Source organism: Oncorhynchus keta, chromosome 23 (assembly GCF_023373465.1).
Source record: "Oncorhynchus keta strain PuntledgeMale-10-30-2019 chromosome 23, Oket_V2, whole genome shotgun sequence".
Lineage (NCBI taxonomy): Eukaryota > Metazoa > Chordata > Actinopteri > Salmoniformes > Salmonidae > Oncorhynchus > Oncorhynchus keta.
This window is the reverse complement of record NC_068443.1, coordinates 27,522,671-27,541,596: the sequence shown is the minus strand read 5'-3', so window position 1 is coordinate 27,541,596 and position 18,926 is coordinate 27,522,671. Positions and strand designations below refer to the sequence as shown.

The following is an 18,926-nucleotide window of genomic DNA, read 5'->3' as shown; positions in this document are numbered from 1 at the left end:
GGGAAGGAGGGTGGATGAGCACAGAGAGCCTTACCCTCCGGAGCGGGAGCAGCCGTTTAATCCCGCCGCCACTGCAGCCCATAACGTAGCCTCTATACAAACAGTAAATGCTCAGCGGGGGGAGGGGCTTTGAGCTTTCAGCAACACGCCTCTCATTTGGCGCTGTTACCGCGAGGGCCCGCCCCCATTGGCCCAGATTCTTGTCTTCAGCCCTGTCTGTTTGGAATCTCTTCCTCTGTAGGGAAGTACAGAGGGGGCACTGCTGAGCACTAGAATGTGGCGGACTACAAAGCATAGAAAGAAACGGGTACGGACGGACTGACTGGACGGACACCGACACATGCACTCACACACACAACATCAGGCGGCACTGGAGAGAGAGGCCAATAAGAGTTTCTGTTGCAGTTCTTGTGATGTGTTTGAGACTTCAAAATAAGCTATAGATCATTTTACAGGCCAGACTATGCACTTTGTATGAAATGTACTGAAACAGAACAGGGAACACTGAATGTGAAGATGATGTGAAATCCAATGCATCCATCTAGTGTCCAGTTCCATAAAGCAACAGTAGGAGGTGGTAGAGATTCACTGACAAGAACCTGCTGAGGTGGTCTGCCTGTATGATGCTTAAACAAGTGTTCAGATAACACAGACTACAAACAAACTCCTTGACGAGCTTGTAGAGAAAGATCCTCAACTCTACTGCCTAACAAGCCCATGCCACTTTGTGTTTCAAAATGAGTGATGAGGTGTAAGCAGTCAAATATAACTCCAGACTTTCAGGTCATTGCATAGGCTATTTCCTCACCCTTCTAAAAAATGAGAACAAAACCTAGTCAACAAACAGGTGTGAAGAGCTTCTTCACTCCTCAGCTGAGTGAGATTTGTGACGGGAGGAAAAGACAGTAATGACGAATGAGCTTTACGATGGTCACCGGAGGGCAGGAGTTATCAACATGCATCCATTCTCCTCTCGTGTCTGTCACCCCGGGGCTGAGACAACCTTTAGGAGGGGCAGGCGTCAGTAATTGCTTGCTTTTCACAGAGTCGTGGGCCCGGGCCGGGGCCAGGGAGGAGGGGTTGCCATGGCATCTTCACTCATGCTGCAGGGTGATAGACCCCACCCTGCCATCCTAAGTACCACCACAAAACACTCTCAGGAACACCTCTGAAAGGATTCTGATTGGTCAGGTGTGAGGTGTTGTTAATCCATGTTGTCTGATTCTCTCTCAGACCAGAACAGCTGAGCCAGTCATTAGGGACATGACAGATAATCAACTCTCAAGGAAGTGGATGCATTGATGGATGTCAATCACCAACGTGACCATCAATAACTAAAAGAGAGAAGTTCATTTTGGGACGGGGGGGTCAATAAGTTATAATGAACCATCAGTTGAAATGGTCAGAGAAAGTCCTCAAAGCTGCAGGGTGGTTCCAATTCAATGGGATGGTTCCAACTGGGGCTCCAAAGTTATACGACAGTTGGTGCAACAGAATCTCTCTGACACACACATCAGGGGGCAGGGAGGGAGGAGGGCTGACTTTCAGGCCATGCAGGAATCACTTCAACCACCAGACAGTAGACAACACAAAGTCTCTGCCTGCACACCACAACGTTGCATCCATAATGGCACACTAGTCCCTATATAGTGCACTACTTTTGACCAAAAAGTAGCACTCTATTGCGGGCCTCCCTGTGGTCTAAGGCCACTAGAGATTCTGGTTTCAAGTCCAGGCTCTGTAGCAGCCGGCCACGACCGGGAGACCTATGCGGCGACGCACAATTGGCCCAGCGTCGTCCGGGTTAGGGGAGGGTTTGTCCCAGCGTCGTCCGGGTTAGGCCGGCAGGGATGTCCTTGTCTGAACGCGCACTAGTGACTCCTGTGGCGGGCCGGGCGCAGAGCACGCTGACACGGTCGCTAGGTGTATGGTGTTTCCTCCGACACATTGGTGCGGCCGGCTTCTGGGTTAAATGGGCATTGTGTCAAGGAGCAGTGCGGCTTGGCTGGGTTGTGTTTCAGAGGACGCACGGCACTCGGCCTTCGCCTCTCCCGAGTCCGTACGGGAGTTGCAGTGATGAGATGGCTAACTACCATTTGCATACCACGAAAATGGGAGGAAAATAAGGGGGTAAAAAATCAATTAAAAAAGTTTATAAAAAAGTAGCGCTCTAAAAGGGGAATAGGGTGCCATTTGGGAGGCAACCCAAGAGTTGGTATACTAGTGGATGGGAGGGTTGCTTGGGTTCAAAAACTCTTATGGTAGACATGCATAGAGACAGAGAGAAAAGCACATTGATGCCCAGAGAAGAAAGGAGTGTAGTGGTTCCTTACCATGCAGATGAGACACTTATATCTGTCCCCTCGGAGGATCTGTTTCTCCAGCTCCCGGATACGAGCCTTTAGTGCTTCCAACGTGGTGGCTGTCGAGCCCTCTGTGATCCTGTAAAGAAGAAAAGCTGGGGTTGAGTCACAGTGACACTCAAAGAGAAAGGATCAGTACAATTACATAATGGAATCTCTTGTTTTAACTCTTCGGTAGCAGCACTGCAGGGATGCAGAGGCCAAGGTATTTTGGTGGCCATTTTATAAGTTATCATTCTTAATCTTCTACCTCAGTCCCAGTATCTGAATTGCTTTGAGATTGTTCCTGGTCAAGTTTTTCATTAAGTCCTTGCTTGTCAGGACACCGACAATGTGCATGACATGTCCCTATTTAATAGCTGTCTGTCTGTCTGTCTGTATCCTCCCAGGTCCTATCCCTACACTGACTGATCCAAGATTTACAGCTCCCTCCCCTCTCAGGCCCTCCGCTAAATATCCCAATTAATGCCCCTGCCTGGAGAATGTACATTTAAAACTGTCCTGCAGCATATGAACGAGCAGTAACTAAGTCAATATGGCCATCAGTGATTGGCCGGGACGCGGCGCTGGCCAGATGTTTATGGTGATCCGCTCATTTTCCAGCCAGATGGAGCGCTGATCTACAATATTGATTTACTATTGGACCAGCTCTCAGCGGGAGGCAGAGCGCTCCCCCACTCCGATTAGTGGTCGGTCGGAGGGCCCATTGCCTCGGCTATCTATGGCTTCATTTATTATACTACCGGCCTTGTGTGGTTGTTCAATGAGGAGTGAGGGCTCTGAGGACCACATACACAGTACAGGAGAAGAGAGACAGGCTACTTACCTAGGGTGATCGCTACATTGAATAAAGCACTGTTTTTGTCTTTTCATATAGAGATACTCACACCAATGTCATGTTTTCTTAACAGAAGGACGCATCATTTGAGTTCAGCCGAATATGACTTGAAGACCTTGAATGTTCCTTTGTCTCCTGTTAGTCCAATAAAATGCAGCTGATTGTGACTTAAGTCAACTTGAAATTCGTTTGACTGGACAGAGACCTTGGCTACAGAAAGGAGAGGCCAGTCATTGTCTCCTGTCCTGTGACACCACGGCCATAAAGCTTTAAAATCTCCTCTTATTAGTTAGGAGCTTGTAAAAATGCATTTAGTCTTGATTAGCGTGCCTGCTTATAAAGCAGCCCCAGAAGCGCTGTCCTCTGTAGCATGCTGTTTTCCCTTTTAACAGCTTCATAAATCCCTGCAGTGGTTCACTCAACCAACACTGTCATTGGGCCGCACGGAGTAAAACTTTACCCTATAAAGACCAACCCTTCTCTTGTCTTTCTCAGACACGAGGCGGGTTGACAATGAATATTCATTTAGCCAGTGATTTATAAGAAACCACATTCTAAAAGTTATTTAATTCCCTCGTGCAATAAAAGGGGGTTTTAATCTTTTTTTATGTGGAGGCCTGAGCCATTGGAAAGATGGATGGTGGACCAGAGTGGGGGTGTGTGCCCCTGGTTTACTACACACTAGGCAGAGGGGACTGGATTACCTCACCGGGCTGAAAGTAATCAACCATTTGATGACTGTATCAGGGGGAGCCAACCCCAACCCAACCACAAACAGGCAGGCTGGCTGGACATCAGGCATGCACTGCATTACTAAACTGGATGATAGCAATTATTAGTATCTATATACCACTCTCAACATACCTTGACATAATGATTCCCTGTCATTGTCACGTCACAGCGCTACCTCATTGTATTGTCTTCATGGATAGGTAACCGTGTCTTTACTGGGCATAAGCCTGTGTATAAATGATTACAATTCAGCTTGACTAGTAAAGGAAGACGGTCTACGCAGTTCCTGTTTCGCTAGACTTAGACGCCAAACTATCATTTGTAACGCTACACCTCAAAAATCCATGCTATGATAGTGGCTTATAATATACCAAACAACCTGTGCTTAAACTTGAAATGATTTATAAGATGAGTTATTGGCTATACGTTATGCTAAGGGAAATACAAGTAAAGTAAACATTGTGGGCATAAAACAGGGCCGTGAATCAGGCCTGGGCTAGGTTTCTGACCACAGTGGGACTCTGTGGGGCACTGAAGCTGTAGTAGCCTTGAGTACAGATAAAACCTTACAAGACTTACAATCTAACCTGAAATACTACATCATACAAAGAGGAACCTGGCTGCTACACCAGCTCTGTGTAGCTGGGACACTACAGACTACAGGTCTTTGGAGGACTACCTGGGCTTGTGTTCAGAAGGGCACAGAATTTAAAACTCGTTCTCCCTACTGAACACAATCCCTGAAGCAAAAGAAGGGGAAGATGGGGCCAGAGAACACCTTACTAATATTGAGTTGCAACCCCACCCCTTTTGTCCTCAGAACAGTCTCGTTGAGGCATGGATTCTACAAGGTGTCGAAAGCGTTCCACAGGGATGCTGGCCGATGTTGACTCCAATGCTTCCCACAGTTGTTTCAAGTTGGCTGGATGTCGAGTGGTGGACCATTCTTGATACACATGGGAAACTGTTGAGCGTGAAAAGCCCAGCAGTATTGCAGTTCTTGACACAAACTGGTGCTCTTGACACAACTCTTTTTGTCTTGCAACATTCAACTGGTCAGTCTATGTCATGGAAAGAGTTTTGTACACTCAGTGTATGTCATCTCAGCGGTGATCCTCCACTCTGACCGCTACAGGGTGGAAAGCGAGAGCGAGAAAGAAATGGAGAAAGAGGGAGCTCGTCCTTCTTCCCCGTTAAGTGTTCTTTGTTCAGTCTGAATGTGAGGCTTTGGCTCGCGCCCATTTCTCATTTGATTAGCCAGCCTTGCTAGGCTCCCTGCACCCCCTCTCCCCGGGCCTCTGCCCCCCTGCAATCCATCTCCATCAGCCCGTTATCTTCATCTAGCGTCCACCTATATCCCAGCCTTTCATCTCTCAGGCAGGGAGCGAGGCAGGCATGGAGGGCCAGTGGTGGCCTCCTGAGCACACTACTGACTGGTGTAATTACAGTTAGATACGGGCGAAAGGGAAGAGGAGAGACCCAGGGGACTGAAAGCCTTTTACAATGGGGATTAATCTACGTCCACCTCCTTCCCCATTCACCCATTTCACTCTGTCATCTGTACATACAGCATCTTTGTGTGATAGGACTATGCAAACATGTACGTGAATTTACAAACCCTCGGAAACTCAAATGTAGATATATAAATAAAAACGTGAATACTGTTGAAGATCAAGTCAGAACATAGGTCTAGTTAACAAAACCCACACATTCCAACAAAAATATAAATGATATCTATGGAGAGTGGGACATCACTATTATTATTATTTTTTAATGTAACCTTTATTTAACTAGGCAAGTCAGTTATGAACAAATTCTTATTTACAATGACTGCCTACTTGTAAAGCTCCCCAAACCCGGACAATGCTGGGCAAATTGTGCGCTGCCCTATGGGACTCCCGATCATGGCCAGTTGTGATACAGCCTGGGATCAAACCAGGGTGTGTCGTGACGCCCCTGGCACTTCAGTGCCTTAGACCGCTGCGCCACTCTGGAGACTTACAGTTCATGGCTGCCTCAGCTTGGTTAACTAAGGCCTTAACTAAACTGACACCAGAAAATAAAAGTCCCAAATGATTTCTTCAGCTCCAGCCATATGTATGTGAGGAGGGTCTTCGATGGCTATATGGGCAGGGCTCCTCTTTCTCACAGGGTCCGAAGGGGGAGAGGCAGAGGGAGGGGGTTGGGTAGAGTCATCACATATAAATTGAGGACAGATTCAATTATTTGCGGAGCTACATGGAAATCTCTGCCATTGTTTCAAGTTGAGCATGAAATTTTGCAGCAATCACATTGGCGGCATTGGAGAGCTCATTTATCTTGTTTGGGAACGAGTGGGTCTGGAGACCCCGATGCCAAGAGATCATTACCCATCTGGGATGAGATCAGAGATTTCACTACCGCAAAACGCAAGAGCACACACACACACACACACACACACACACACACACACACACACACACACACACACACACACACACACACACACACACACACACACACACACACACACACACACACACACACACACACACACACACACACACACACACACACACACACACACACCGTATCAACGTAACGAAAGGAGACATATCTCATTTTCATCTGGGAACGAGGGCTGAGAAAGCCATACGCATTTTGCAAACAGCAAAGTTGTTCCTCTGAAATCATTCAATCCCTTCAATTTGGACTCTTTAAAAGGATTCTCAAATGAAGTCTCTTTTCCATCAGGAAATTGCCCATAAAACCCTGCATGCCCATTTGTTTTCTAGATTTTGGCACAGAAGTCAGAATGTAACAACATACAAGCAACATTGTACTGTTGAGGAATGAATGACATCAACTCATGTAATTATTATTTATTCCTTGTCTGGTCTATGACAATAGTAAAAATAATCAAACAGGCTTGTTCCTCCCAATGAGCCAACAGATAGTAAGGAGGGACTGTTAAACTATTGTTCCCGGAAGAACCCTTCTCTCGGTGTTTGACAAATGACATCATCTCCCGCCGTATAATACAATACCCTCCCAACATCCTGTGGAACCTGATCAAATAAGGCCTCGCAGAAAACAACGGCAGGCAGAGAGAAAAATGCTAAATATCTGTCAGAAATATAGGTTCAGCTGGAGAGTTACTGTGACTGTCTGTAGATGCATCCTAAATGGCACTATGTAGGGTGCCTAAAATCTAGGCACCCTACATAGTGCACTACGTTTGACTTTCTTTTTCCCCATAGGGCACAATCAAAAGTAGTGCACTATACAGGGAATAGGGTGCCATTTAAAACGCAAAGTCAGTGGCTCCAGAAACCTCTCTCTCTCTCTGCCTGGCTGATGGAAATATGATATTAAATAAACAGGTGTGTCACGTCTGGAGCAGAGCAGCCGATAGCTAAGCTAATAAAGCTGATTCAGGGGGCAGGCTGGAGGCCCTTCTCATGGCTAAGGTCTACTCTTCCTTCAGTCTGACAACCAGCAGGAGTGATCTATGCCCAGTTCGCCTAACACGCCTAATACCCCTACTCCTTCATATAATGGCAGAGCGGTATTCTCTCTCTGTGGCGAGTGTGTGTCTGGGTGTGTCTCTGAGGGCACGCGTGTGCATGTGTGTATGAGAGGGGAGGCAGAGAGTTTCAACATAGTTACAGCGATTAATCAATCTCCTAAGCCGTCATGCTTCTGGCCTCACCACTTAGGGAACAATCCCCCGTCTAGCTTCAAGCTGGCACGGACAGACATCTACACACCGCAAACTCACTATTCCTACACACTCCCTTTTGCCTAAACCCCTACACCGTTTTCCTGATGGACACAAGGCTTTCCCTCCCTATCCCTCAGACAGTCACTGTCTTTACATCGGTCGGTCTGTCTGCCACACAGACAAATCATAATGACGCTGCCACAGAGGATGTGCTGATGATGAATTCATCCCCCCACTCTGCACACACACACATTTATCCTGGGTACACACACCTTCAACCAGGGGAGAGGGAGGGAGAGATCGGACCAGATACGTGATCACAGTGCACCGATGAGCCCAGATCATGTCTACGTCCCAAATGGGACCTTATTCCCTTCATGGTGCAGTACTTTTCTATGGGCTCTGGTTAAAAGCAGTGCACTATGTAGGGAATAGGGTGTCACCATTTGGGACGCAACCAAGATCAATGTATCTCAAGCTGCTCTGATTATGCACCAGTTCAGTTCTCCAACAGCAGGCTGATATTTAATATGTGGCCAGAACAGCTCTAACCGATAACTGAGCAATGAAGCATTTAGCCTGCCGGAGAGGCAGACAGGCAGGGCAGCCCTGCCAAGAGGACACAGTCAGTGGAGATGAGTGTGTGTGCGGCTACGGGTGTTAACAGGAAGTAATCGTGTGTGTGGATTTATAAAACACTTGCTACGATGGTACAACTACTACGCCCTTCACAGGAAGTCAATGATGATGGCGGCTGAGGGAGAATAAGAAATGGAGCCGTTTGGCTGCTTTGTTGTTGAAACCAAAACATTCATTTATCTCAGTCAGTGAGCAGTGCTGGGGAAATTGACACTGAGGAAAGGAAACAGTCAAATGAAATGTGAGGAAGGGGTGAGAAAGAAGAGACAGAGAGATTGTGATGGAAGACAGTTTCCGACCCGTGGCCACATTTAAGATAGGGGTGGAGGAAACTGAAGCAACTGAGCCAAAATGGAGAGCAAGAGGAGGAATATGCCAGACATGCAGAAGCAAGCAATCAACAAAAGTCCCCCCCCCCCTCTCTCCACTAGCTGTGCTACTCTGACCCCAATTACCCATTCAGAGGGGCTGGCCATGCTTCCGGGCACCGCTTGTCGGGGAATATGGATGAGGACACGGAGATGAGGGAATTAGAGAAGCTGCCCTTTACCATGCACAGATTATTCACATTTATCTGGTGCTTGGTAGGGAGGCAGGGGAGACGGTATTTCTACTACACTAGGAGGTCTGCCAGCCTGCTACTTCTCCCCAGACCCAGTGTGTGTGTGTGTGTGTACCACCATCCACTAAGTGAACACTCCTGGAGAATGGTAGAGCAGCTAGGCAAACAATTCCACATGATTAGGTTGTAATGAATTGGGGAGGTAGCCGGCTAGGTATCAAAAGGGGGAGGTAGTGTGTGGGGTGATATTAGGATTCCTGCGTGGTGCTGTGTGTCTGGCCCAGATGGAGCACACAGATCAATACGGTGGGACCCTCCTGTGATCAGACCAGGGGATGAAGTGAGACTTCGCTAGATTCATCGCAGGAGGAAAAAATGACCACACAAAATGCATCATTTATGACACAACAGGTCAGTCGTAGGAAGGAAAGAAAGTCATCTGAGAGTAATAGAAACGTGATATGAGAGGGCCGGGGGAGGCAGTGGATGGATTTCAGGGGGGGGGTGGGGGTTCTTACTTCTCTATTTCGCTGTTTTTACAGGTCCGGGGCGCGTTGGAGGATGAGCAGGCGGCGTTGGGGTCCTGAGGCGGCTGCTGCTTGCTGCTCTCCCCGTTGCTCGTAGAGGGCATCTCTGCAGAGAGAGAGGGAGAAAGACGGGGAGATATTAGCACCGACCTCAACATTCATCAATACGGTCAAAACATTTCAATAAGGTAACCATAAATACAGAGGATGACATCTTGTTTCAAGCCTAAACTCACCATCACTGGCCCATTTGGAGAACTCTGGTGTTATTCTGTTGGACGGCATTCCGCCACTGGAAGAGCAGAAACAAACACAAAGCTGTGTCTTGAGAAGGAGCTCAACGCCACAAAGCAGAAGGTGACAATAGAGTAGAGTTTACTAGCGTACAGTAGAGTAGGAGTGAGAACCTACTTCAACACCGCCCCGCGCAGGGCCTCCCGTTCTTTGGCTTCTCCTTGGTCCTCTCCGGAGCAGGGAATGATGTCTGCCTCTGTGTACTGGGCCTTGCCGTACTCCAGCGTGTCGTCTCCATCCACGTCCAGGTCGGCGTCGCTGTCGTGGTTTTCCTTCGTGCTGCACATGGCAAAGCCTGTTCCTGAGGAGAGGGAGTGAGGCGAGAGAGGAGGGCAGCAGAGGTGGGCGTCAGTGTCTAGGCTCTTTCAGACCATGCAACCTTTGTCAATGTTGAGGAGGAAAATAACCATGTGTGTAAATACTGTACATACCAGGGGTACTCAACTACTATTTGGGAAGATTCAGAAATGGTCTAGGTGTGGCAAAGGTCTGGATGGATAATGTCATTTATCGGCGTAGTAACAAACCCCCACCTCGCAACCCATGCGACCCTAAACTGTTCTCTTTGCAGTTTTAAAGGTAATTTCCTTCAAATCTACACATTTTTCCATGTCTTATGTGAGCAAAATCAATGGGGGCCCCCGGGGTCAAGGCCCATGGGCACAAGATTTAGATAGCTAGATAGGCTACTAGTTGATCAACTGTTATCCAGAGTGACTTACAGTCGTGACAGAGTTGGTGGAGTACATCTAATTTATCAGCATTTAACCCCCCCGTAGTGAGTGCATACATTTTCATCTGTACTCGTCCCCCGTGGGAACTGAACCCACAACCCTGGTGTTGCAAGTGCCATGCTTTACCAACTGAGCCACACAGGAGCCCATTCTGGGTCCAGATGCATACCACCAGTTGAGTATGGCTGGTATATACTACACAACCTCTGAAACATTCCTTTCTGTCATTTCAGATGGGATGACATTGCAAACCAGGCCTCCAACAAACAGTAGCCTGTCCTCTAAGACCCTGTCTGCCTATCCCTCTCTCTACACATGTAGACCAGCAGGGTAACAAAGATCTGAGTTAGTCTATTAAACCTGCTGGTCAAGCACATTGATTGAAATGGACATGTTGAGATACTGCCATCTCTCCCTCCTTTCCTGTGAAGTATTGTTGGCCAGGTGAGGCTGTAAGCGGCAGACAGAGGGAGGGGCTCTGTCAACTGCCAGTGGCTGGTTATCTAGTTATGGAGGCTGTCTGACTGGCTGTAGGTCTGACTGGCACCTCTATAAACCCTGTGACGACGGCTCGCCAGACAAACTCCTGCTGCTGTCTGACTGGCCCTTTCAGCTCCACTTAGGGCCCTGTCTCTCACCTTGCCTGTGCTGCCATTGAGAGACACACAGTGCTGGGGGCTGATTGAGTGGTCAGGGGCTGACTCTCCCACTCATCTAGGGCTGGACACTGATAGCTGACTCATGTCAAGACAGGAGATGGTACAATGCTGTGGTGGAGTACAAACAAACTCGGATGTTAAGGATAAAAAATGGCATGGGCTCATATGAAGACATGGGCTAGGTAGAGCCATGGATAGAGGTTCTAAGGCCAACCTTCTACAGAGACCCAGAAGACAGGTAGCCTTCCTCCAGCCTCTTCCCCTCTCTCCATTGAGGCTGAAGGAAGCTCTGTGCTAAGGGACTGGAGCTGCTGCTGCTGGAGAAGAGGGTAAAACCCATGTCTCTGCCTGCCACCAAGGATAACCCTTTTTACAATTCTCCCATGCTTGTTAGTGATCATATATACTGAACAAAAATATAAAATGCAACATGCACCAATTTTTAAGATTTTACAGTTCATATAAGGAAATCAGTCAATTGAAATACATTCATATGTATTTCACATGACAGGTCTCTACTGGGAAGCCTGGCCCAGCCCATTTTCCCCCCACAAAAGGGCTTTATCAAAGACAGAAATACTCCTCAGAACACCCCCACCCCCTCAGACAATCCGGCAGGTAAAGTAGCCAGATGCGGAGGCCCTGGGCTGGCGTGGTTACACGTGGTCTGTGGTTGTGAAGCCGGTTGGACGTACTGCCAAATTATCGAACACAAAATCGGAGGCATTTATATTTTTGTTCAGTGTTAAAATGGACGTTTTAAGTTGGATTTGATCCCTGTGGCTGGGTGGAGCGTATGTGAACAATGGCTGTGGTGCACAAATATGTCTGTTCAGCTGCTGGTGGCGGAGACAGTAGTACCAGACAGCTGAAGGGACCAGTGGGCAGCATAGGAGCCATAGGAGCCTGTCCTATCCAGATATACCACACCACCACCATGCAGGGACCTTGAAGTTATTTAAATAGTATCTGCCCACTGGTCCCTTCAGCTGTCTGGTACTACTGTCTCCGCCACCAGCAGCTGAACAGACATATTTGTGCACCACAGCCATTGTTCACATACGCCCCACCCAGCCACAGGGATCAAATCAAACTTAAAAGGTCTCTTTTATATGATTACTAAAAAGCATGGGAGAATTGTGAAAAGGGTTATCCTTGGTGGCAGGCAGGGACATGGGTTTCACCCTCTCTTTTCTTCAGCAGCAGCTCCAGTCCCTTAGCACAGAGCCTACCCCGGCCTCCTCGGAGAGAGGGGAAGAGGCTGGATATATTGATGCACCACAGCCATTGTTCACATACGCTGAGGCTGAAAATGTGTTTTTTCTCTCCCACAGCACAGTCAACCACCTGGACCTGGAGAATACCTCAAAGGCTGCTGTAAAGGAGGGAGGAAGGTCTGGTGGTCAGAAAGGTAATACACTGCAAATGATGCCCAGCATTTCATGAATCTACTGTGAACGACTGGTGACACGTAGGAGAGGCTAAAACAAAAACAGACTGCCCCTTTGTCCCGCCCACTAATGGCGTCCAGTGACCAGGCACATTGGGGAGGAGAACGTGACAGAGGGTTGGAAGGAACCAGAAATCACTGTTAATCCAATCAATTGATCAGGGTATTGATACTGCGGCTAGTTAGCGATGCATGGCTGGAGCCAGGAGATGGGAGGGGAGAGATAACAGCATTGATTTTTAAAAGGCTGTGGTGTTGAGTGGTGGAAAGAAAGAATGGGTCTAGATGCTTTCACTGTCCCCAACCCCCAACAGTTTGGGGCCACAGTGGCCCCTAAGAAGAGGACTTTCCAGAGTTCAGTTTTACTAGATGGGATTAGCATTAAACCCAGTGGGACATGGATAAATATTCCCCTTAAATATACTCTCCCCAACTGGAACTGACGGAGATGGGCAGACTACTACTGCTGCATTCCATCCAGTTCAATCTTCATTTCACCACAGCGGTAAGTGTGGAAGAGGACTATAAAGACAAGTTGGGAAAACAAGATCCCCATCACACTGATAGTTGACTGCTAGAAAGTAAAACCAAGGGATGCTATAAAAGCAGGTGGCATGTAATCTAACCATCCAGCCCAAATTGGAGTGTCCAAAGTCTAAGTGTCAGACCCGGTTGTTGTCCCACGAGCAGACGAGAGGACGATGAGAGGACTACCGCAGTTTTAAGTCACGGGCTACGTCTCAAATGGAACCCTATTTCCTATAGAGTGCAAAAGTAATGCACTATACAGGGAGCCGTTTGGGACTCAACCATGCTGTTGGGCAAGGCAGGCATGGTCTGGTCCTGCTGCTCAGCCCCTATCTCTCCCTTTAACCAGTCTTGGCAGGCAATCTAATCTCCCCTGAAAAGGTCAGCGCCACCATAACTGCCTTTCAGTCACATTATTTCATTATTTATTTATCCTCTCCTCTCAGCCCCACCTCCTCTCAGCCTCCTCCTCCTCTCCGCTCCACCTCCTCCTCCTCTCAGCCTCCTCCTCCTCTCAGCCTCCTCCTCCTCTCAGCCCCACCTCCGCTCCACCTCCTCTCAGCCCCACCTCCTCTCAGCCTCCTCCTCCTCTCCGCTCCACCTCCTCCTCTCAGCCTCCTCCTCCTCTCAGCCTCCTCCTCCTCCTCTCCGCTCCACCTCCTCCTCCTCTCAGCCCCCCCCTCCTCTCAGCCCCACCTCCTCCTCCTCTCAGCCTCCTCCTCCTCTCAGCCCCTCCTCCTCTCAGCCCCACCTCCTCTCAGCCCCACCTCCTCTCAGCCTCCTCCTCCTCTCAGCCCCTCCTCCTCTCAGCCTCCTCCTCCTCTCAGCCTCCTCCTCCTCTCAGCCTCCTCCTCCTCTCAGCCCCACCTCCTCTCAGCCCCACCTCCTCTCAGCCCCACCTCTCTGGCAGATCAGCTAGGGTCGATATACAGACACACCAACGCACACATCCCTGCACACACACACACAGGTGCACCTAAACATATCCACCACATTCATTATCATAACCAATCTTGTGCATCTCCTTGACTTGAACATGTAAAATGCATGTGTTCTTGCCTGTGTAACATGGACCTGACCGTGACATGGCACACCTATCTCCATATAACACCTATTACCACGGAGACAGACTCAGAGACAACGTTAGGTTTCTGAGCTGTGAGGAGCGAGGGAGGGTCAAGGGGCCAATCAACATAAGAGACAGCCTGACCAACAACACCCGGTCGCCATGGCGCTGATATCCCTTATCATCCTTCCCCAGTCGGCTCTGGTCGAAGGCCGTCATATCTCACTGGCATTTACAGGACACATCTGGGGAGATGATGGGACAGAGATGGAAGAAACAAAGATGGCTGCCATCTTTGAAGCCCATTTACAAAGGAGAAAGCGCTGCCTTATATCCCTGGTGCCATCTTCAGTCAGCGGACCCAAATCCCCTCTCCCCGGATCGGTCGCCTTGGTCTTCACTATCAGGCAGTAGGGATCAGATCTGACCCTCTTCATCAATACAGCAGCCTTTAGAGCTGTCTCCCAGGTCCTCATAATCCATGTACACAGGAGAACCAGGGCCCCACACGTCTCAAGCAGAAAAGTGTTCCTGTTTTAATATCCTCCCACCCTCTGACTGTCTTTGACTTTTCTGTGCTGTTTAAAGGGCTTCCCTTTGCCTTTCTTCCCTCCCCTCAAAGGGAGAGAGGTGTCAGTGTTGGTGCTGGTGTCTCACAGAGGATAGCTTAGGCCTCTTATCCAATTGAAGCCCCTTGTCTCCGTCTCTCCTCTCCGCATCAACCACCCCCCCGTGGGCTGGAAGGATGGTGGATTCTGCCTGGCTGGACCCATTGAACCATGGTCGACTGCAGCAGAGCTTTCAAGGCAAATCCACCTTCTGAGGTTCAGGGGGGTCACTTTCAAGTGGCATCACCAGCACCTCTGACTTTGACCAGCCCTTATCTGTGTCACATCACAGCCCGCCAGAAGGGGTCTACTGCTCATTAGATGAATGGACAGACAGACGGACAGCCTCAGGAGGTTCAGTTGAGAATTAAAATTGATCTGTAGGCCGTTGATGTCTGTCTGTCTGTCTGGGTTTGCGGTGAGAGTGAGAGGCCAAAAGGCACACATCTTATTGGGCTTTGTAATGCAGTTTTACTCTGGATCGAATTTGGGGACTTGGGGGGTTTAGCGACTTTGCAAGGTTGAAAGAGGCCCTTAGAGAAGACTTGACTTTCCTGTGATCTCCAGAGACACACCACGAGGACCTGTAGCCAATTCATTTTTACAGCTCTCTATAGCAAGGAAGTAAGGCCTGTCTGTCAGACATGAAATAATGACCACTGACCTATGACCAAATCATACTTGTCCAGTTAAGCGGACTACACGAGTAATTGATCATAGACCAATGACCTACTAAATATTCACAAATCATGTAGGTGAGCACACAGTGGCTTGGCTGGATCAATGTATTACAGCTTCTAAATCACTAAACTAGATATATCTGGTTGCTTGATAACCTACATTTAAAAGTCACTATTGGAGAGGGAGAAATTAAAATATATACAATTTAATGGGCAATGTAATCAACAGCCTAATGCAGTCTCGTTGTCAACAACTACTGATAATGGACTATGTATTGAATTCTAGCCCTTCCTATTGATGATGTGGGCTAAGATATGTTTCAGAGGGAGACAGATGGCGAGAATGTGAGAAAGAAAGTGAGAGCAATAGAGAAGGAAAGAGCAAGATAAATAAATAAATGGAGAGAATATGAGAGATCAGTCTGTGTTCCCTAGTGGGCAGCTTTGTGTCCATGGCTATAATTGCATCGCTGGGCTGAGGGGAACCCAAAGGGTCACTGGTCCCTTTCCACACACACACCACTCCTCACCGGTTCAGACAGGTCAATTGCACAGCTAAATGTGTTTTCCTTTCTCTCCTAAACGGGCTGGGGCCAGGGCTGGACTGGGCTGACCCCTGCCTGGACCGGGGCTACATGCCCTCACACTGTAGCTGGAGCCAGAGGCACATCCCAAATGGCACCCTACTCCCTATTTAGTGCACTATGGGCCCTGGTCAAAGGTAATGCACTAAATAGGGAATAGGGTGTAATTTGGCACATAAACCTAGAGCTGTCCACCCTGTAATTGTGGGCATGGTAGGCATGTTAGCCTCTGCACCCAGTCACGTCCTTTTAAAAGGCAATGATACACTGCCTCACTCTGTTGTTGTTACTGAGGAGGCTTGGGACTAGAGTGCTGTGGTGGAAGCCATTTGGTGCACTGGGTTTCCAGACTCATACTTTGTCACCCTAAACATTTAGTTGATTCTCAAATGTTACATAAATGTTTTGAACCAAAGTAGCCTAATTGATTTTTTTTGTGTGAAAAATAGGTTTGTGATCCAAATGGCACCCTAGTCCCTTTATAGTGCACTACTTTTGACCAGGGCCCATAGGTGTATAGTGTCACTGTTGTGTACCTCTGAAGCCTCCTTCCAGCAGGGTGGTAGCTCTGACCCTCTTCTGGCCGCACCACTCGTACTCCTCGAAGCGGGTCCCGTTCTCTCCGTCCATGTCTGCAGAGTCATCCTCAGCAAACGCACCCTCCCTCTGAGAGAACAAAGACACTGTCAACACTGAACTAGACACAGGGTAGGGCTTGGAGTAGAAAAATACATGTTCTCCTATGTCAGAATTTGGAACTATTCGCATAATCAAAAGGATCAACCAAAAACGATCTGAATTCTTTGAATTCCAATTATACTATATCACCAAAATGCTTATCAATACTTTTAATATATTTGTTATTAATACAAAACTAGCTATGAGGTACAATAGGTGATAGAACTACAATAAATGGATCTGTGAAATTTGGAAAAATCATCACTAAAGTAAGGGACCGAGGGCAGAATCATGACCAACATTATAGAAAGCATGACTTCTATAAATAAATACATTATGTTCTGGGAGCTAATGACATGTGTTACAGTGTGAGTGAGCATGAACCTTTGAGTTGATCAGGATACCTCACTTGCCATCTATTATATTTAGGAACCAGAGATTCAGAGGAGGAAGAAGACTTTCCTACAGGGAAGAGAGGTGGGCGGACCATTCGACAGGAAGAGAGGTATTTGCCTACACTAATGATTCTTTCCCCTGGACGCTTCAGTTGAGCATCTAACTGCTACTAAGATATGACTAAGATGTTATTACCAGCAGAAAGCAGAGGAAAGCTCTTTCTTTAAGACTGGAGAAGTCCAGGTTCAGTGTTTGGTGAACAACTAAAAGAAGAGGCTGTCAGACAATGTGTCTATGTGTTCTGAGTCTTTGTCATGTCTATGTTGTGTCAAGTCTAGGGGAAAGAAAGGGAGCAGAGTTGATAGATACTAGATAGCGTGGTGGTGACCAGTGACTAGAGAGAGGTGACTGGTTGACTAGAGGACTGAGGGGCCTGAGGCTATGGGGGAACGGGTATGGACGTGAGGCTACCTTGAACAGACATTGTTCCACATGCCTACTCATCTCCTCCTCTGTCCCTGCCAGCGGCGCGCTGCACAGTGGACATACCTGCCCATCCTCTGGCTTCCGGCGCTTCATCTTCCCAATCCGGGCTGAAACACAAAGAAACAGAGGAAGAGGTGTTTAGAAACATGGGGAAATACAGGGAAATCTGAGACTTGTTTTTGTAGTTCTCTGTTTTAAGTTCTGCCCTGAAATATCACATCGGTAGGTGAAAAAAAAGTCCATCGACTTCGGCAGACAGCCATGCGGCTACAATGACATGATTGGTTGAAATGCAGCAAAAAAGGCCACAATCCAATGAAAACAGAATGAACGGAATGTTCTTGATTAGAATCTAATATAATGAGTCATTTGATCATATTAAACCCGTGTGGATAACCAGGCTCATAGCAGGCAATACAGCCCAGCAGAAAGTATGACAGAGGCAACCTTTTAATATGGCAACATGGACCAAAAACACACTGTAAATTCATGGTAGCCTATTGGGAGTTTTCTACCTCCTCTGTCCTCCAGCTGTGTACGACGTGGCGCTCTCCTCTGCTTGGCAGAAGATCAGCAGTGAACGCTGTTGGCATTCACAACATGTCAGAAAAGTTTGCTGCCTCGCTGGGAATAACGTGGGTCAGCGGAGTGGAGGGGAATCGTTGCGCCTCAGGTCTCCTAGACGACGCCGCAGCGTTTAGTCTGGTACCAGAAGATCAGGAATTACAAAAGCGGGCGGGGAGGCCGTCATGACAACCGTCCTCAGTGCCACAAATACTCTAATGTCATGAGTCTACCCGCTAATGTTAGGCCTATAACACATTGACAGGACAAAGAGAGGGGGCAATCTACTCTTCATGGGAACACTGTTTCAGGAGAACCATCCACGGTGCCACAACTATGGTCTATTACCCCTACATGTTCTCACACATTGACAGGACAAAAAGAGAGGGAAATCTATTCTCTTCATAGGTCCAAACAGTGTTTTAGGAAGATGCCTAAACCTAGAAGGTTCCTCCTCTTTCTCCAGGATGACAGGTAAAGATGGTCTACTGTAGGTCTAGGTCACGTGACTGAAATGAACAATCCTTCCACGTCAATCTCTCTCTAGTCACGACCCCCCCCACATAATTAGAAATTTAACACAGCAGAACAGCAGCCATTGCGCCGTAAGTCTTTGTCGGCTTTTCTTAACTGCAAATGGCGTGCGGGGACATTAATCTTTAGGTGGCTGTGATTGCGAAAGGGGCCAAGGGGGACCTGAAGAGGGACGGCGAGAGGAGGAGGGACAACGTGCCATAACTCCAGGGAGATTGGGACAACTCCTCATATTCTCTCTCCCAGGCCAGGGAACGGCTGATGGTAATTGAGGAGGGCGTCATTAAACGCTGAGAGAAAG

At 48.1% G+C, this 18,926-nt stretch overlaps 1 protein-coding gene and 1 pseudogene across 8 annotated transcripts in view; both read right to left on the bottom strand.

The window, feature by feature from the left end:
* Window positions 1-18,926, bottom strand: part of LOC118402102 (E3 ubiquitin-protein ligase RNF220-like) — a 171,510-nt gene that overhangs the window by 7,629 nt on the left and 144,955 nt on the right. For 3 of the 8 annotated variants that reach the window (XM_052476962.1, XM_052476963.1, XM_035800012.2), the window contains 6 exons: window positions 17,513-17,634; window positions 16,504-16,633; window positions 9,776-9,959; window positions 9,601-9,656; window positions 9,356-9,470; window positions 2,334-2,442 (listed from right to left, as the gene is read on the bottom strand). In XM_052476962.1, coding sequence (XP_052332922.1) covers window positions 2,334-2,442; window positions 9,356-9,470; window positions 9,601-9,656; window positions 9,776-9,959; window positions 16,504-16,633; window positions 17,513-17,634 — 716 coding nt within the window. Of the gene's footprint in view, window positions 1-34; window positions 236-2,333; window positions 2,443-9,355; window positions 9,471-9,600; window positions 9,657-9,775; window positions 9,960-16,503; window positions 16,634-17,512; window positions 17,635-18,926 lie in introns of all 8 variants that reach the window. The other 5 variants (XM_052476961.1, XM_052476958.1, XM_052476957.1 and 2 more) reach the window with 3 other exon arrangements.
* LOC127911033 (general transcription factor II-I repeat domain-containing protein 2-like) overlaps window positions 1-18,926 on the bottom strand; it is a 236,247-nt pseudogene that overhangs the window by 197,433 nt on the left and 19,888 nt on the right.